The 20,915-nt window shown below is 41.3% G+C and overlaps 1 protein-coding gene across 3 annotated transcripts; it reads right to left on the reverse strand.

Annotated features, from left to right (window-relative positions):
* Positions 1-1,699: 1,699 nt before the first annotated feature.
* On the reverse strand, positions 1,700-20,294 carry LOC123189726 (DNA mismatch repair protein MSH1, mitochondrial). 3 transcript variants are annotated; one of them, XM_044602198.1, is made up of 22 exons: positions 19,991-20,294; positions 18,994-19,123; positions 18,788-18,885; positions 18,271-18,346; positions 16,942-17,061; positions 16,251-16,298; positions 15,387-15,451; positions 14,609-14,694; positions 13,684-13,848; positions 11,000-11,109; positions 10,716-10,821; positions 10,547-10,622; positions 9,266-9,324; positions 8,366-8,433; positions 7,472-7,645; positions 7,143-7,349; positions 6,619-6,875; positions 5,913-6,056; positions 5,358-5,409; positions 3,673-3,972; positions 2,455-3,162; positions 1,700-2,378 (listed from the first exon to the last, which is right to left on the reverse strand). In XM_044602198.1, the coding sequence occupies exons 1-22, from the start codon at positions 20,098-20,100 to the stop codon at positions 2,151-2,153; spliced, it is 3,387 nt and encodes a 1,128-aa protein (XP_044458133.1). In that variant the 5' UTR covers positions 20,101-20,294; the 3' UTR covers positions 1,700-2,150. The 3 variants fall into 3 exon arrangements, with proteins under 3 accessions (XP_044458133.1, XP_044458134.1, XP_044458135.1); XM_044602199.1 differs by lacking the exons at positions 16,251-16,298; positions 16,942-17,061; positions 18,271-18,346; ... (1 more) ...; positions 18,994-19,123; positions 19,991-20,294 and adding an exon at positions 15,715-16,107; XM_044602200.1 differs by lacking the exons at positions 16,251-16,298; positions 16,942-17,061; positions 18,271-18,346; ... (1 more) ...; positions 18,994-19,123; positions 19,991-20,294 and having other exon boundaries at positions 15,403-15,451.
* Positions 20,295-20,915: the final 621 nt, after the last annotated feature.

A 20,915-nucleotide genomic window follows, 5' to 3' on the forward strand; every position in this document is an offset into this window, starting at 1 on the left:
GGGGGGGGGGGGGGATTTGCATGACATGAGTCATGTGCTAAAATTCTTGATAAGCATTCTCACGTGATTGAAACTTAATGCAGTCAAATAGGTGTATTGGCCAATAACTCCCATGTTACCCAATATGTAGTTCCTTGCTGCTATTAAGATCCATGTATGAAAAATTCATAAGAGCTATTCTAAGTAGAAAAAAGTGGAAGATCGACAATGAAGAGGTGGCCATTATATTGGCTAACTATTCTTCTGAAGGAAAAAATAACAACCAAGATTCGAGACCCTATATAGTTCCTAATATATCTTTGCTCAATCAGGGCAATCGGTATTGTTAATGCTTCATGCGGTATGGGCAACGGGGTGAGTGAAATGTCACTTTTGCTTTATGTAAAACTTGATATAGCGAACTATACCCATACTTCCGTAACCTTACAGATGGCCAATAAGAGCCTGTTCGGAAGCTCTCCCAACTCTCAACTCCGCTCCGCGCGAGGAGCTGGGTTCGAGCTGCTCCGCCTGATTGTGCTGGCGCTCCCTCCACTCCGGGAGTTGTAGTTGGGGAGCGGAGGGGATCCGAACAGAGCAAGTCTACGAAGATACTGGTGGGTATAATAGAGAATGTTCCCTTGAGATTATATAATCAATTGATACATAATGATTATATCATACTTGATATGCTTGAAAATAAAAAATATCTCTATTATTTATGGAAGACCATTTCTTAATACTCCAGTTAATACTGTGGGTGAGCCTATAAACCTGTCCACACTGTGAATAAAAAGCCGATGCTGATGATCCCTTTTACTGTTGGAGCCTCGCGAAGGTCAACATTATCTCACGATCACCCGCGCCAACATCGCTTATGTTTGCAGCAAGTCTGCTTACATATGCATGATCGGCCGGCGTGTCAACGTGCCATAATCAAGAGGATCCTTCGTTATATTCGTGGTACTAGCTCCTTCGGCCTGCAACTCTCCTCTATGTCGTCTACTGACATAACTACCTACTCCATACTAGTAATTGGGTCTCGGCATCGCGTCTCGCGGGTGCGACTCGGGCGGCGAAACCCTTGCTCGCTGCCGGCCCTCCCTCTCCCTTGTCGCCACTCGCCACCGAAGGTGGTGGCCGCCGGTGAAGGTGGCGACGAGCCGACGAGGATCTAGTCGCCACGTCCTGGCCCGCTACAGGTGGACAAGGGCCTCCGCCCGAGGTGGGCTTCCGTGGCAGCCACCTCGCTCGCTGGATGCCACGGCCGACCGGCTACAACCGCCGACGAGCTCGGCGGGTGTGTGTGCCTCTACTAGCGTGCTTGCGTGCGTACTGCCGCTTCGGACTGTGCCAGCGGCCGTGCGTTGGCTTGAGCCGCTGCGTGCGTGCATGCTTGTGCCGTGTGCGTGTTGTGCTCGTGTGTCATGGCTTGCTGCTTGATCCACTACTTAGGGCATGTACCTGGAATGAGTCGACCCATTCCTGGCTTGCGGCCCCTCTAGGCGTTCGGGTTACCACCAAAATATTGTTTACCTTGAATAGCTGTTCATTGTTTAAAATTTTACGTGTACAACAACTTCCCCATGCTTAAACAAGCAATCCCACATTACATATATTGAAAATATTATAGGTATTTCATTAAATCTTAAAATTCTCCTAACTGGGTGATTTCTGTTCAGAAAATGTAGAATTATGCTATAATGTGAAAACATGATCCTTACAAAAATGATGTCTTAGTTTGAATTTGCATCACTCTGCACTACTATATTCTACACGTAGCCTTTTCTGGGGTTACATTTGGGGTATTGCTTACAACACTGGTGATTACTAGTGCTATTTTCACCCAACCTGATGTTTGGAACCTGTAGCCAGTAAAGGGAACTACTATTTGGGCCAGTAGGGCCTCAAATTGCACTGTTGCACAAAGATAAGCATTTACAGGATTGCAAAAATATTTACGTTGGTAATTCCTTACACATGATAGAAGAATTGCCCCTACTACGAACATAGCTAGGCCATATGACCAATCAGACAAAATTGGGGTGGAAAACATGGTATCAGTTAGCTCCTGCCTCCTATAAGCCAAAAAAACAGATAAGGAAATCAAAGATGAAGCTCCACTCCCCTTTGGCCTCTACGAGTTAAAACTGGATGTTCAGTGGGTCAGTTCAGTGTGCAGCCATGGCTTCTCCAGAGGTTACAGACATACCAAAGTTCCGATGCTTGCCATCTGCCTTGTTGGTGAGCTTAAAACCTTTCGTGGGTAGCTGATTTATGAGAAGAGTCTCCAGTTGGCAGGCAACACTCTTGCCAGGAACAATGATGTATAATATTGTGGCATCCTGCATACCTTCCTTCGATCTATGAGCACCAAGACGGCCCACAAGATCATCCGTCTGCAGGCAGGGATGGAGTCAATATTTCATGCCCTTAGACGAAGAAACAAAAGAATACATGAATGTGCAGAAATACCTGTCCAACATAGAGCTTGTTGTCACGTCTGATGATGATATAGATGCTGGACCTCCCAACAGTTGAAGGTGGCGGTTGCTCCCTAGCACCTACAGTAACGCAGACCACCTCAACCAGTTCTGAGATGCTTCTCTTGTTGTAGAGATCCAACAGTTTATCTTTGCATATTGTGGTAACAATGCTCTCGACATCCTTTGGCAGCAGTCCAGTAGCACCTGACGGAGGTTCGAAGAAATTTCCCAGACCATCAGGCATATCAACCAAGTCATTTACATTGGAGTAGCCAACGGAAGGCCCATGGTGGGCTGTTGATGATGTCTGTTTGTTGCTTCTGCTCATGGTCAAATATAGCTCCTCTGCTCTTTTAATTATCAAGTCAGGCATACCTTCCTTCCTGGCTGTTTGAAAAGCAAGGCTTTCTCTACAGATGCCATCCATAAGTCTCCATGTTGGCTGAATGCACCCATTGACCACTTCTGTTCCCATAGCCTTGAAATCAGTATTGTTGAGTGAAAGAGGAAGGTCAAAAATGCCATGTAAATGGGTTGATACGATGCCCAGGCAGCCAACGTCATCCAGCCTTTCAATGATGCTACCAGCTATACAAGTTCCTTTTGCAGTTTCTGTGCCTCTACAAATTTCATCGATGAGAACAAGACTCCTACCAGTAGCTCGACTAACTAAAGATCGTATCTCTGACATTTCGATCTGAAAAGAACATATTATCAAAACAAAGTATTTTTCCATGGACGTTAATAAGATTATTCTATGTATAAATAATGCCACAGGAAAATATAATTAAGAAATGAACAATAGTATCACATGCACAGAGAACCAATGACAAAGTGCTAGTACACTAGTAAACTAAATTCATACTAGAGCAAGAAAATGTCAAAACCAAGTTAGACCAACTTCAGCATAACATATGTAACATGAACTTATTAGCATGCTTAGCTAACTGCAGAACACCAACTTGGTGGGGATTTGACCGTTCAGACAATTTATCATTACATGCGATTTGAACATGCAGCACAGTTGTTTTGTTCTTCAAGATATTGTACATTCATACATATAGTTTCTAGCATCTCGACTTTTATCAGGCTTGACTCCATGATCCGGAAAAACTGAACATTATAAAGATAGTGTAGCACCTGTGTTCTTGGGAATACAGGACACAGATTTTACAGAAACAAATAAGCAAAGCTACAAAATTGGCACCTGAAACGAACTTTTCCCATCAGCTGGACTGTCATAGGCCTTCATATGCAGCATTATAGAATCAAAGTGTGGAATGACAGCTGAAGCAGCTGGCACCATCAGGCCACATACTCCAAGCAATGCAGCCGCGCAGACTGATCGCAGCATACTGGATTTACCTCCACCATTTGGACCAGTCAAAATAAACAAAGAACGCATGTTGACATCATTCAGTATTGCATTCCCTTGATTAGTATCAAGCCAGTAAGGAAAGAGTCTTAATAAATCCATTTCGCTTGAGCTTTCTTCCGTACTATAATCCTGCATAAACAATCCACACTCAAGCAAGTTTACAACATTGTAAGAATTAGTAAAGATGTTAGTGGTAGAGAAGAGATCGGAACACTTCAGTTCATCAGAAAGGAACATTTCATCTGGCAGCTGTGTTGCTTGGTACAGATCTGCTATGGCAAGCTTTTTTTCCGAATAGTGGGTATGGGGAACCCACCGTACCAACACGATTGGCTGGTGTTGCTGATACCGGACCCGTTATAACCCCGATTGGCATCCAATCTCCAAAAAGTCCTGATTGTTTCAATATTTGAAATGGGATATTTACGGACGGATATACGCAAAGGATAGTCTTGGTCCAACAAAACTATGTTAAACCCTTCTTGATAAAAATCAAATCAAGATTAAGTCTATCATTGTATACCTGACATTTAACAATACTGCAAGACCACAGCACAAATTCAAATTGGCAAAAAATCCAGCTCAAGAATATGTTTTTGCACTGAATCAACAAGACCCACGAGCTAAAGGTTTGGTCCCGGTGTGCACTATATGAATTTCTGGTGCATGATGCCCTGGTTCTACTTAGTCTTCTGTATCCATGTTAATTGTAGCAAAGAACAATAGGGTAATTCCTCGCTTAAGAAGCTAGTAATAAAGGACTGCGTTATTATGAGAGCAGATCAGGTACTCCACATCTAACCATTTCAAGATTTTGATGCCGGTGCTGATTGGTTGACTGCAAAACTGCAAATCATGTGGATGGATTATTTTATACCTCAAATCACACACAGAAGGGAAACTCACTGGGCACTGGACCACCTCAGTCAGGGCTTCTAAACTCAAACTAGTGCAAATGTTTGATGCTCTCATCATGCATACACTTTTCTTATATTGAAACTGCACATTCGCTGGTAAATACTTGTTTTAAACTTTCTTTGAATGGATATGGACTCCTATATGCAGATGTCCCATAGATAAAAGGTACATTTGTCCCGTCGTCTGATAACGGCCCTGGGCTTCAATGGGGTTGTGGGCCATCATTCATCCGTTTTCCAATTTTATATGCTATATTTATGTCATATATGCTAACTGGACTAATCAGAGTCATTCTGAACTGTCTCAGGTAGCCATGACTGGCCAGTGAACAATAGTGATCCACGTGCATGTCAAAAGAGTATTCCAACTGGGCTTAGCATATGCATCCATGAAAAATGAAATATGACTACTTAAATCATAATCATTCCATGGAATGAAGAAAACATCGTGCAACACAACCAGGCCAACAAACTGAAGCAACACATATAGGTTAATTAAATCTAAGCAAGAAAAATGGCATAGAGTCCTAATCCACCTACTTTTGTTTGAGATCATTATCTAGACTCAAAATAGAGAGACGTGATAAAAATAGGTACCTTAGATAAGGGATATATGGCAGGAAGCACCCAGCCCCTTCTTAGACCCTCACTGATCAAGATCCGAGAAAATGCATGGCATCAGATCAACGTGCATAGGTGGATCGCCAAGACAGAAATATATGAGCATAAATATGACATTACGCCTAATAAAATGACTTTGTAAAGAGTGCAAAGGTGTGGAATATTAGGCCATTTAATTCTAGTGTCCATAGCTGTCAATAGTTTCCAGCAGATATATAAACTGCATAACATACAGAGATGCACACCCAATATCCAGGTTTCATGTCAGTGGCCCTGGCATAACAAGTTAACTACGAAACTGGATTTTGGCTACTACCAGTCACAGAAGACAATGCCAGGAATTCATGCAAAATAACTGACCCGTTTAATGTCAAACAGTTGTTTTATACAGACTAACCAGTCCAACAGACAGAATAGCAAGAATGGATGAACTCTATCAAAATGCATGTTATAGGCTTATGCAAAGAGAAAATGCACACAATAGTTCAATACTCAAATGATACTTCTAGAAGGAAGGCCAAAAGTAATCACCTAACATGACCAAAAAGTGCTTTTGTTATGATGAGCAACGTTGAGCAGAAGACAAGGATATTGATCTTGTCCTGTAATTCGCTTGAAAGACCTCTCAATAGCTCTAGAACTTTACCTTTTGCATTATCACAAGCTTCATGATACCTGAGAAAAGCAATATTAGCATAGTTTCAGTAAATGTTACGGGGACTGGAGTGTGCTGCTATAATTGCCTGTTCTAGAAGGTACTAAATACGCTGAGAATCTATTTTGATGAAGATATATTGTTTCAAATAAAACTAAATAAACATTAATGATATATTTCATGAAAAATTTAGTAATATCAATGTAATGTTGCAAATGTTGGTATAGTTTTCGATGTGGTGGTAAAACCTAAAATATATTTGATTAGCACAGATTCCAAAATGACCATTTTTCAGAAAGGATTAAAACTATCTTATCTTAAGGAGTTCAAATAAAGCAGTACAGTTCAATGTAACAGTAGATTAATTGACATATGCAACCTTTTCAGAATATAGTCATGTACATATTTCATTAACATATGTGACCACAGCGAGGTTTCATTTTGCAGTAATGCAGAAACTTCTGATAGTAAGCTAATTGTACAATGTTTATGAAAGCGGTCAAGGGGGCTGCCAGAGCAGTGAAGCATTTATTAAGCGGCACTACAAAGTCAGAAAGTGGCTGTCATCCATTCGGCCAGTACCTGGCTAAAGCATTCTCAACTTTGGTTGTTGTAAACCATTCTTCCCCAACTCTTCTACCTTTTGAATCAATCGCAGGCTTTAGTTGTTTTATCTGTTCTTCACCAGGTGTGTTGGCCCACACAGTTGGTGCGAGTCGCCTCCCTTTAAACCAAACAGCCCCGTGTTCTTTTGCGTAAGAGATTTCCCCTTTAGAACTTCCATGCGAGGACATCACGGCTTTTACTCTTACAATAATTGGCAGAAAATCTTCAGTGACCTGAGAAGATTGATATGTGTTTGTATAAACCAAGTCAAAGATGAGATGAAAAGAAATGTTCAAGACCATAGTTGATGTTTGTATAAATCTCAGTGACCTAGATGTATTATAGCGCTGATGTTTCTCGTAAATGAACTAACTACAATATTTCCATGCGGGTAAGTTTAATAAATGTAGACGCCCACAATGGTAATAATTTTTTTTTACTCTCTTTTGTTTTTGCATAACGCCCAATTTATAGAAATAAATGCATTGCTTCAAACATACCACTGTTGATAATGCCTGAGCAGCGACATCAACATTGGTGAACTCTTCTTCGGCATGGACCCTTTTCACACGCCCCTTCCAAAATGACTCCATATCATTAAAGAACTCCTTGGGAATATATTCCGATGAAGTTATTGCCTGATCACTTTCGCCAGCTAAAGATATCACTTCACCTATACGTTTGGAAATAAATCTACATTCTTTAATCTGCAACAAAATAAAAAGAGATTCCAGATCGATGATAGGTAGAAGGAAATATGATTGACTAGAAATATTAATATGCATGAATATTGCACATCTGTGGCTCATGAATATCAAACAAGACTTACTAGTATATCAGCATCAACTTTCAACCCAGTAACCACCGAAGCAGGTTCGAGCAATTTGTTCTGGATAGCTGAAAGCTCAGTGTTTCCATTCATTAACATAATCTCGTCAAGGACATTTTTTATTCTACAAAATTCGATGTGATTAACCTCTTTTGACTCAAGTAATTTCACAAGCTGCAAAATCAAATTTGCTAGATAAATATAAGGCAAACAAACGAGCTGAAGTACAACATGATAAAGTGAAAAACTGCTGCAAAGCAAGTCATGGATTAGAATAATGAGATAACATATAAATCGATGAATACCAACTAAAAAGATTATCAAAAGGAAAAAAGAAAAGGTGCAACAACAATAATGAATGGAAACACCAGGTCCAAGGCCATTTTGCAGAGCTCCTAGAAATCCAGTTATCACTTGAAGAGCCAGAGTAGTCTGTTAATAACAGTGATAAGGTGTGGATAGTTTTGTTTGAGTCAATATTCTTGAATTGTACTTTTAAGCACCTGGCTATAAAGAATGAACGTAGAATATCTTCCATTATCTATTTTGAATTTTGTTCCATTTCTCATATAAATTGATAAATTATGCATTCATTACAGTTCAAAGGAGCTAAAGAATCCACACCCAATTGTTCAAACTAACAGTAACAATGAAAACTTAAATCATGTACTTAACACACACATCTGGCCAATCGACTATTGTACATAAGTATCAAGTCAGATGAGAAATGAGACCAATATACTGAGAGTTATGCTGTAGTATATAACTGCTGACGTCCGATTTACGAAACGTCAAATTTACTTGTCTGGCATGAACATGCATAAAAAAGAAATAACTTTAGATAACCGATGGTTCAATTGTTGCCATATTTACTCTAAAATGTTAAGAAGGAACCTTCGCGGATGGTATGCAAGTAAATTCTGGAATCGAACAAGTTATGCTGCACATAAGCCTGCAAGCCTCTGCAAGAGTAAGATTTACAGAGTTTGGTAAAAAATTCTAGCACATGTAGTAAATATCACAAATCATAAACCTTTAAGAGATAAACTGGGACAAGTGGAAAATACAAAATTGCCACACACAAAAAAAAAACATGCATTGCATACTGATGCCAACTTTTAGAACTGCAACCAAAGCAACCCTCAACTATGAAATCGGGCATGTAAACCCAAACTTTGAGAAACAGATCAATGTTCTTGTCGTGGTCTGCCACATCGATACAGTCACCTAGTTTTTTTCTTCCATGGTTGAATGTTGGCCAGCAACCACAACAAGACCAGAGACATATGTTTAACTATTTTCAGTTGGCTCTCATGGCTGCGCAGCAATGTCATAGCACCGTTGCCGGGGTGCAAGCCAAATGCGAACACCAGCATCCCATGTTACCTCCTGAAGGCTAATTCACGGAGTTCGATAAGATTTCTTGAAGGGGAAACATTCGATATATGCTCATGGATCAACAAAATGTGAAAGGACAAAAGTATTCTTATAGGTTTAATATATGTCAAAGTAAATTAGTTTCATTTTACAGTACCATTGTAATATTTTAAAGCGGCTCATCAACTCTATATAACTCCTGATCGATCATCATTAGCCATATCAACCTACTTATGTATAAAAAATTTTGCATCAAGGTTCACCAAGTTTTCTTTAAGAGAAGTGCTGAAGCAAGCTCCGTCAAATAAATATTATCTTCCACAGTGAACTCAAAGTTTCAAGTTTTAACTGTAAAGTAGTGCAAGAACTGAATCCATCATGAAAGGATCATGACTGCAACTCTGAACAGATTTTTACCTTGAATTGCAGAGGCAACATCAAAAGATGGAGGATTAAGAAGAAGATCTCTTATATACCTACATATCATAATAATAAGAAGTCAACCTCAAAAAGCAAAGCAAACACAAAGAATGGATTACAAAGGTCATGCCCCAAAGATGGTATCTCGTATAAATGTAGTCCCATGTACTACAACATAATGCATAGCATAGTGATACAGTTTTAGCAATCCCTACGAAAAGTGATACATTTTTAATTTGAGTAAGTGCAGTTGCAAAGGAAGATATACAGCAATTCCTAAATGACGCCTCTTATCATACTCAATAGCTCACTGCTTAAAATTTTCACAAGTAATATTGGTGGTAGGAATTAGGATTACAAAACGAATTATTAACTCCGTTTGAAAATAGTACTCCCTATGTTTCTTCATGTGCATAGCGGACGGCTAAAGCATGCGGAGAATGTCAAGAGAGGTCAGGGTAGACCGAATTTGACATGGGAGGAGTCCGTTAAGAGAGACCTGAAGGATTGGAGTATCACCAAAGAACTAGCTATGGGCAGGGGTGCGTGGAAGCTTGCTATCCATGTGCCAGAGCCATGAGTTGGTCACGAGATCTTATGGGTTTCACCTCTAGCCTACCCCAACTTGTTTGGGACTAAAGGCTTTGTTGTTGTTGTTGTTGTTGTTTATGTTTCTTCATGTAAGGCGTCCATGCATGCAAGATTTAGGGCCAGTTCTTTTGGGCAATTCTCCCAGAATTGACCCCTTCCCCAGCTTCTCCCAGAATTGCCACTTAATATTTTTTTACAATTCCTAGCTAGTTAAGGTCTAATTAGCTAGGAATTGTAAAAAAATATTAAGTGGCAATTCTGGAAGAAGCTGAGGAGGGGGTCAATTCTGGGAGAATTGCCCAAAAGAACTGACCCTTAAGGTTGACCAACTATTAAACCCAATAAAGTTGTTGGCTGTACGACACAAAAGTGATATTACTTGAGCATGTTTTTACATATGAGTTGATGATATCATTCTTTTGTCACATAACCCATATTTTAGGCAAATTATATACCACTGAAATTTCAGAACCAATATAGGAATACAAGGTCACAAAGGTCACTCAACTGTTTGCTGAGTTACCATGATGACTAGCATGGGAAGAAATCGTCGCATAAGTAAAATTAATTAACTAATGATGGCCCAACAAACATACAAAATAACAAGATCGAGGCCTAAAACATATCATTTTAGCTGGGTGCCACAAGCATTTTTGCGATGTTAATCTAACAAATAACAACACTTACATTGATGGAAGCCCGGCACAATTTGGAGGGAGTAGCATTTTTGGTAAACTGGGGATCCCCTCAGTTGGTATCACTCCTATGTTAGCACATGGATTTCAGAAATAAGATTCCCACACTTCCGAAAGGTCTTTAGAAAGATCAAAACAATAGTGAATACGCTTCTGCATACCAATTTGAGTAGCAGTTCCAAGATATAAAGGTTGAGGCCTCCCTTCCAACGAGATAGTGACGTTGCGAAAACTAGTTTTCTCATCCAGGCCATATATTTCCCTTACCTTGACAAAAGAAAGCTTTTAGTTGTAAGAATTATGAAACAATATCCAAACCTTATTGAGAAGAATATAGAACAGCTTATGGCACAATAACAACAATTGATAACAAAATATGGACTGTGCAGACAAAATGAACGATGATCATTCTTTCAACGATGCATATCAACAAAAAGATATAGACCTTGCATAAAAGTTCGTCAATAGGAGAGCCATCAAACCAGTCAAAAGACTTTCCGTTGCACTCTCCCCACAAGAGCCCTCCCTCGCCAAATTCTCCCCAGCGTGATGTCCCTACACCATGAGCAAATGACATGTAATATATTACATGAACAGGTAGATTAGAAAACTCAAGGTACATTAACATCACAATTCTCTCATCCTAATAACACAACTATGCCTCCACAAACAATGTTGTTGTTAATGTTATCATAGAGTTTCTTGTGTTAAAATCACAGTAGGGACATCTTGGGTTGCAACATTTATAACAAACATCAATGTTTTGATAAATGTTGAAAAGGAGCAAATGCCCAAACAGAAGGGTCAAGCCACGATCAAGCTAATGGAGGAAGATGGAGATACTGTTAAACATTCTCCATAAATAGTTAATTGCCAAGACATTGGCAGTACCAATGTACTCCCTCCGTTTTTATTTAGTCCGCGTATTAGCTTTGGTCAAAGTCAAGCTTTGTAAACTTTGACAAAGCTTATAAACAAAAATATTAACATATACAATAACAAATCAATACCATTAGATTCATTATTGAATGTATTTTCACATCATATAGATTTCTTATGTTAAATGTTTATATTTTTTTCTATAATCTTGGTCAAACTTTACAAAGTTTGACTTCAGTCAAACCTAATATGCAGAGTAAATAAAAACGGAGGGAGTATCTGAATGGTAAAAATCGATCTAAAATCTGTCCTCTGCGCGATCCCAATGCACCAGCTGCTGATCTTCGCACCACCCAAGAAAACAATCAAGCAGCTAGAGAAGATTGAACGAGGGGTCTTGTGGGCTGGGTGCGAGGCTGCCAATGGCGGCAACTGCCATGTCAACTGGCGCCGGACTTGCCATCCAATCGAACTGGGAGACCTCGGCATCCCCGACCTGGAGCGCACCGGGCTGGCGCTACGCCTACGATGGCTGTGGTTCAGCCACACCGACCAAAACAGGGCATGGAGTAACCTGGACCTGCAGTTCTCCACGGATGAGCATGCCCTGTTCTTCGCCTGTACCTCCATGGCCTTGGGTGACGTCCGTATGGCCCTTTTCTGGGATGACCAATGATCGACGGCAGCTCCATCAGCAAGATTGTGCCGCAGCTGCATCTCCAAACGCAGGAGGAAGATGCGGACTGTTTCTGATGGGCTCCAGGCTAACGCTTGGGCTCGTGACATCGAGGGCACGCTGGGCGTCCACGAGATCGGCCAGTATATACGGCTCTGGCACGCTGTCGAGCGCATTACCCTGACCACGAAGCCTGATTGACTCCTCTGGAAATGGACTACGGGCGGATCCTACTCTGCAAAGTCCTGCTACAAGGCCACCTTCCAGGGTTCAATCCATAGTGAGTCTTAGAAATTTGTTTGGAAGAACTGGGCGCCCCCTCGGGTACGTTTCTTTCACTGGCTCGCCAATCAGGACAGATGTTGGACCACCGACCGCCTGGCACGCCGAGGACTGCAACACCACACCTCATGCCTCCTTTGCACTGGCTCGCCGATCAGGACAGATGTTGGACCACCGACCGCCTGGCACGCCGAGGACTGTAACACCACACCTGATGCCTGCTTTGATGCCAGAGCACCGAGAAGATGAACCACCTGCTGCTCCGCTGTACATTCTCTCTGACAGGTTTGGCCTGAAATTATTGCCTGGCTTTGCATGCCTTGCGCGCCGCCAAACAATGAATCTTCCATCATGGAATGGTGGCACGCTGCTGAACAGTGCACCCCGCAGCCCATGCGCAAGGGCCTCGGGGCAGAGAGAGAGAGAGAGAGAGAGAGAGAGAGAGATTATCTCTTCTTCTGTTACAAAACTGAAACGACTAACCACCCCGGTCAGCTCGCTGTGATCCGGATTGGCTGCACCATCCCACGACCTCCAGATGCACAAGCGTGCCACGCTGACCGGGTTAACAATAACAGAAAGAACAGGAGGGAGCTCGTGCGTACAGCACGTCCCCATCTACTACGTGCATGCTGCATGGAAGTGTCACATCAGCAGCCATGCAATGTTTATTTTAGGAAGAAAACTACACTAGCCTATGACGTGAGCTTAGCATGGCTAACAGCCTCCATGGCCTTGCTGACCCCATGGATGATCTGGAAACACCGCAATGAATGTGTCTTCGAGGGAGCCCAACCCACGGCGGGTAACCTTGTTGCGAAGATCAAGGATGAGGGGCCGCTCTGGGCCAAGGCGGGTGCCGCTGGCCTTCGAGACACCATGCCCCAGACCTGGGATGTACATTAATTTCCTGCATTCACCACCACCCCTGTACCTCCTAGGAGGATTGTAACATAAACTCTATATTTTCAATGGAAAGAAACGCAAGTCTCTTTGTGTTTTCTCGAGAAAAAAATCTGAACGCAGCAAAGTTTAGCTCACCTTAGCTTTTTGTTTGTTTTGTTTGCCTTTCTTTTGTAGGCTTGTTTAGATTTTTCGATTTCTAATACAAAATTATTTTGGTGCGTGTTCGAGAAAAAAGTGTTAGTGTCAAAATCTTAGCTGTGATACATTATAAAATAAACAGATGATAATGATAACAACATAAGATAGAACTTTCTGGTTTCCAGGTTCCCGAGAAGTCATGCCAGGATCAAACACATAAAGTTATGGTAGAAGCAATTCATACAAACCTGAAGAATTATTCCTCAGAGAACTGTGAAGGTATAAATGATGATAACGGCATATACGCAGCTTAGTGACTATGGCTTCCTCTGTTAGGCCCTCCTCAGCTGAATAAGTTTTCATGGTTTCTAGCACAGAAATCAAGCAATAGCCTTTCGCGGAGCGTGAAATCCCTGATAAATAAGAACATCAGAATGTGCAATACTTCCATGCTGGAACTAGAGCAGAGTGTCTTATGGAATTCATTAATTAATAGCCAGGAAATGCAAAAGTTAAGAATAGTAAAATGCAATTATTAACATGAAAAAATTGCAAGACGACACAATAATTGTCGCATGCTCAATCCATATACACGTACTGGTTTTAAAATGTTGAGTGCATGCATAATTATGTGTCTTATATTTCTGGGCAGATGAAGGACTTGTGACAAGAGGTCCTGGGTTCGGCGCAGCCTCTCTGCATTGCACTGTGCAGGGGTAAGGCTTGCCTCGGATAATCCTTCCCCAGACCCCACCTGGTGTGGGAGGTTCTAGCATTGGGTCTGTCCTTTACATTTCTGAGCAAATGGAGTAATAGCTCACAGCACATAGCACCTTGAATGTTGCAGGTTTCTACATCATAACTGCTACCCGAGCTCTCGTCTAATACAAACGTAAAACCTTATATATAATACAACTGGAAGAGTATCATTTCAAGATTTAAGGGTAATAACTAAGACAATGTTCAAAATTCATATCAGCTAATTTACTTGACCGTTCACCAATGAAACTCCCTGCAGATCTCATTTACTATCAAACTCTCAACGTAAAGCACACTGAGCTGCACATGAAATTTTAGGAAACAAACATATCGCGAGTTTAATAGCGGTCTATTTACAGCGGAAAAGAAAAGCATGACAATATAGTTATCTAGAGTTATGGAAGTATAACGTACCAACTACCGGCATTGGGTCAGGAAACTCAAGATCATGGTCTACTTCAGCAAGCCCAAATACATAAGGACTACCAGGATGTGCATGGCTGTAACAAAAGATAGAAGTTAAAATAATCAACTGAACTAATTGCAAGCCATCAAATGTAACATGCTAGTTCCTGCTATTAGACCCCATCCCAACCGCAGTACAATCCCAAAAAGAAACCTATTCAAGTAGAAACAATATTGTACAAAACGATGGGTGATGCAACAAGAAACAGACTCAAGGGAGATAAACACTACTACATCACTAAATTAGAAAACAGCACATACATGTTTGCAACATCAAATGTCAAAGAAGTTATGACGAACAATGTAATTATGATGAGCCATGAATAAATGCATGGAATACAATGCAAGACTTTTGAAGTTGAGCCGTTAATAAATGCACAGAATAATCAATCAACATAGTAAAATAGTAAAGTTCACAAACATCAACAGTTCACTATTAAATACTCCCCTCCATCCAAGTTTATTGGACCTCCTTGTATTTAGAGTCAAATTTTGACCATAAATTTAATAACTGACAAAATACAAGTTATATGCCAAAAAAATATGTGTGCATCCCCTTTCGGATAATAACCCAATGATATAATTTTTGTAGCATATAAATCATATTTTGTTAGTCGTATAGAGGGTCAAAGTTTGACATAAAATATGAGGAGACCCAATAAACCCAGACGGAGGAACCAAGTTATAAGCGGAAGTTCTCAAATCGATTACATCATTATGCAATTACCCAGAAATAAATCGACCTTTCCGAGCACGGGCTTGAGTTGGGCCTTGAATTTCCTCAACTATGCACTGCAGGGCAAAAATAGAAGACAACAATAATGTGTAACGTCACTAAAAGGTTAGCGCCAGGAAATTGAGTAGTTAAATGCATCACGCATGCCTAAAGTGATAGGTATATGAATGGTGAAAATATTCAACTTATTGCTATAGTTCACAAAGCATGGTCTTGATCATAAAAGAGCAAAATGTAAGTGCTACATTACACACACTTGACCAACATTATCGATCAAATCCCCGCGGTAAATAGAAAGACCAGGAAAAGACATTCTTACTTGATGCAGTATCATGTGAGCAATTCATGTAAAGTTGTACTAAGTCAGCGACAAGTAATATAGATCAGAGGGAGTACAAAAAGCCCGTGTTGCTCATGTGACCAGAAACTTCAGTCCAGCCTGATGATCAGTTCAGGGATGCAAGATCAGTAAAAACTAATAGCTTCATCTGTATTATGGGCATTCAATTTTTACACCATTTAAGGTTGATGCCAGTGTTCGACGAGATTCAGCCAGACCCACTACTCAATACAGCTCCCAAATGTCATTTCCTGTGGTTCACTGAACTTGTGGCTTATCCAATATGTTGAACATTGGTTTTAGACCTCGGAGTTACATGCATATTTCTATATAACAGCATACTCCCTCCGTCCGGAAAAACTTGTCCCAAGCTTGTTCCTCAAATGGATGTATCTAGCACTAACTTGGTGCTAGATACATCCATTTGAGGGACAAGCTTTTTCGGACGGAGGGAGTACAACTTATTTCTATCAATACAATGTATCAAGCAAATAAGCAATGAGTTGAAACCATACCACAGAATAACCACACCGAGTCAAATCATCCAATGTTTGCCGCAAATTCTGCAAAGGAAATTGCTCATGCCATACTATTTGCAAGAGAACATTAACATCTGAATTAAATAAGAACTATACTCGCAAATTCTGCAAAGCTACTTGCTCATGTGACATGCGTACTCAAGAAAACATTAACCTATGAATTGAATATTTAACCACATCAAATTCAAATTTCTTCATATCTCTTAGCTTGAGGGGTAACTATAGATACAGCATGTTTGCTTAGATGAGATATGAGACATATTGAGGAGCATGAAAATTTTGAGAACGATGAGATGCCAGTGAAGGATTTAGACAATAAGTTGTCTATGTTCATCATATTTAGCTGGAAAAAAAAGGCGAAATAAGATATCCTACGGGGTGCTGATTATTAGGCTAAAACTTAAATCATGCACGCAAAAGTAGCACCAGTAAATGTCAAATAGATTAATACCTATGTGCTGTCTCTTCATAAATCTAAGTAAAATGTAACATCTGCTCACTGTAGAAATACAATGTTTCATATTCTCTGATTCCTTCATGATACTTTGTTTACATACTGTGATACTGATGCAAGAATTTGATGATTCTCTATGCAGCTCAGTAGTGATGGTCATCTAAGCATATAGTACTAAGTAAATAGCACAAACAATTTTATGTAACAGCATACCATGATTGGACATCCAGCTTTTGGAATACTGTCAGAACGCAAGCCTCCAAAAGGATTTAAGCCCGCATGCTCTACAAGAATGCAGGCATCAAATCCAATGGCTTCGTAGAAATCTCCTACCTGAACAAGAGGCGGGCTTAGGTGAGTATCCAACTTGGTCTGGGGAGGAGAATCAGAATATAATAGAGAAAATACAAAATATATGAGCATTATTTTTCATAACATGGTGAAAGTGAATCCAATTGGCTAAGTGGGAATCTAGATAGGGGCATTTAATGAAACCTGCTTAGTCTTAAACCAGACCAGTGATCGACCCAGTGACTCAGTGGTTTTCAAACTCAAAGCGCAAGTTCAAAGACCCAACTGATGGTTTAGCAAAATATAATAAAACAGTTGAGCTTGTGGTATAATGGAAATAAGTCTAGGTTATGTAGGCATAATTTACCTCCAAAGGAGGAAAGTCACACATGTGCAGTGGTCAGCATGATAACTTGAAGAAATTCTAGGTTCAGAATCCAAGAGCATGCGGAACATTTTTCGCCCAAGCAAGAGTGTTCGTCCAACTAGCACGCAATTTTGTGCGAAGCCAGATTTAGACCATGTTGTGGCCAGTTAAGGTTGGTACACATGTGTGACAGTTCTTGAACAAAACCAGGCTGGCACAGGCACCAATTCCCGTATTCCCGGTTAAATCAGTGTCCGGTGTGGATTATGAAACTAGAGAAACAACTAGGATCTTTATCTTTTATGCATCACTCCTTACAAACTAAGCATCCATTACAGGCATGTGACATATCAAAGATTTATAAGAAATGTACAAAGCACATCATCACATGTAAATGTCATAGAGATCTCAAGATATAAGGATGTAAAAAAATAGATCTTAAGACATAAGGATGTAAAAAAAGAGAGATATCAAGATATAAGCATAGGGTTTTGATAACTTTTAGCTTTGTTTTCCCTTCCTGAGTAACTATATGGATTAGAGTTAGAGGTATTGAGTTTCATAAACTAAACAGACCACCAAAAATCTTAAGCTATTGAAAAATGGTACTCAATATACTTCAACATCTTCCCACACGTCTATGAACCAGGCATCCAGGACTACGACAGGGACTTGTAATGGTCGCAATTATTTTTCTTAACAGTAGCAGCCACGTATACACCGCAGGACCTTTCAACCAGGATATCATACTGATTTCATGCACAAACCAATTCACCCAAAAAGTAGCCGATGAGGAAAGGTGGCCCAACATAGTTCCATATTTCTCATTTTGTCCCAATAGATGATCGAGCATACGGATTTATTAGGATAGAGTAGTAGCATACTCTGCAAAGTAGGACCTCGCGAGGAAACTTCGATTTGAATTGTAACATCTCCATGTTCAGGGTTCCATCCTTTAAGCTGCAAAGGATCATGGAAACTTATCAACATGACAAAGCAAATAGCATGAAAACGGATCTGATTTCACTGGGAAAAAATTGATATAAGCAAGAGAAAGCCATCCCTGCAAGGAAGGTACTAACTACTAGCTACAGATGATACAAAATCACAGCAAACTTCTCAGGGCAGGCTAGATAGGTTTGTCTTTTTGAGACAAAAATTCCACCATGATTTCTGTTAAATGTCTACGATAACAAGGTAAAGATAAAAACATGCAAACTGTAAGACAAATAAGAGAACCAAAAGGACGGAGCAATCCACACAGGAGTTGGGACGCAGTATAAATATCATGTTAACCACTTAAAACAAGGTGTATTTAAAAAAACAATAACAATTTGTTTGACCATATGAGATATGACCATTGCATAATTATGTTCAGGATGTGTCAAGCATCTGATTCACCTTCCATTCCTTAAAGTTGGATCCAACCCTAATATGTTCGAATACACGAGTCTCTGAGTCAATTGGACAGATGATGGTTTCCTGCAGCTCTCCATTCTCTGGAAACAATAAATAAGAAAACGAGAGTGACAAAACAGAGGCATCAGCGTCGACACATGGAAGTGAAAAACACCTCAGAACCAGAGAAGCCAAATGTTTGCAAGCACCTCTTTCCACCACATAATATGAGACAGCATGCCTTCGTTGCAGAGATTCCCCTGTTTGTTCACCTTACTAGACACCATCGAAATGCTCCGTGAAACCTTCTTTGGTTTGGACCAAGACCTGTTGAATAACCTGGAGTAGAGACAGTCATCAAGATTAAGAAAGCAATCTAAAACTCTAAATACGCCAGATTATTATCAACTTTGATCAAAAAGCACATCAAAGCACTTCAATCTTCAGCGAAAATAAGTGCATGTACATAGTGCAATAATTTATATGCAACAAATTCTTTGATCACGCCGTTCCGTGTATCCTTCAAGGTTTGCTCAGCTGAAATTGAGCCAGCTCATATCGGTGACATTACTTGTATTGCTGAGTGATATCACAGAATTGTTTTATCTTAACATGACTGGATTTTCCAGGACATATATATTCAGCATTACTTCGCTCGCCAACGCTAGGTGCTCACTGGTTTCATCCCCAATAACTAAGCTTGTGGCGCGATGCAGCAAACACTGCCAGTTGCATATCTGTGTGCATTTAGTGAAAAATCATGGCAGCATCCTCTGCCAATGATCTTCTGTTGGCTATTAAAATTTCAGCATTTGAACTTGAGTTCTTAATAAGAATAGGCTACCTATATAGGAACTTCGGAATAGAGCTTAATCAACTCATGTATGAGCAATTTTGTAATCCAATTTTTAAATGCAAGTCCTGAGCCGATGGTCCTGGCCTGGACACAGATGCTCTTTCCACATTATCTTGTTAACACTAGTATATGGTAGAAACGTCGATGAAGTTGGTTTTGACGGATTTCAAATAGGTTTATCCAGACACAGCATGCGTTTAAAATGTCCAGGGAGTTAAAAAATAAATAATAATAATAACCTATCCCCCGCGGGTGCCACACCAATGCCGGTGCCCCATGCTCCACCAATATCCATACAACAGAACCCCACATGCCACAAAATATTCGCGGCAAGGAGTGAGGAAGCTCACAGGATGGGGAGCGGGGAACGGCGCGGGCGGCGGCGCCGGAGGATCGAGTCGGCAACGGGGAGCCACCGCGGCGCGGCGGCCACGACCGAGCTCGCCAGCAGCCGCTGCATCGCGACGGCGCGGCGCCGGAGCGGAGCTAGGGTTTTGCGGCCTCGCCGGCCCGCGAGTCGGAGAGACAGAGGCCGAGAGGCAGGGGAGGAAGTGGTGTGGGGTTTTGGGAGATGTCGGGGCGCGCGAGCAGCAGCCAGGAGTAATGGTCGGGAGGGTTTTCTGGTCGCGCGCTTCCCTATGCGGTGCGCACCCTTCCCGTTGGGTCTGACTACTGGGGCCGAGGGGTCACGGGCTCGCGGTGCCCTGAGTCTTTGGCAGGCCTGGTACCTTTTCCTGCTCTATATTATAACCCGGTTGTGAGGGTGCCCCAGTTGTCAGCGTGAAAAAAAAACTCCCCTCTCGTTAGGGTTTTGTTCTCCTCCCGGCGGCGTTGTGACACCGACGTGGAGATCGCGATCCCCTCCGCCTCTCCCCCACCAATCGCCGGCGCCCTGCGTCGGGCGAGTGTGGCCGGGAAGGGTTTGGCTTAGGGAACCTCCCCGCCCGTGGAACCTGCGTTTTTCTCCGGGTAAGAGATCTGAAAAGATGGGCTCGACGTCCGCGTCTGATGCGGCGATGAGCGAGATGGAAGCGATGATGAAGGAGCTTGGTTTGAAGGAGGATGATCTAATTGATGTGGTGGTTCAAGATGGTGACATCCCAAAAGAGGCGGCTCGATGGATGGCGATAGCCCGAGTAAACACGGATAAACAGTACAGCCAATACTGGTTTTATCGCAATATGCGTGTTGCCTGGGATCTAGCAAAAGAGGTAAAGTTTCGGCCGCTCGAGGAAAATCTATACACCCTGCAATTCTCCTGCCTCGGTGACTGGG

This window comes from Triticum aestivum, chromosome 2A (genome assembly GCF_018294505.1).
Source record: "Triticum aestivum cultivar Chinese Spring chromosome 2A, IWGSC CS RefSeq v2.1, whole genome shotgun sequence".
NCBI lineage: Eukaryota > Viridiplantae > Streptophyta > Magnoliopsida > Poales > Poaceae > Triticum > Triticum aestivum.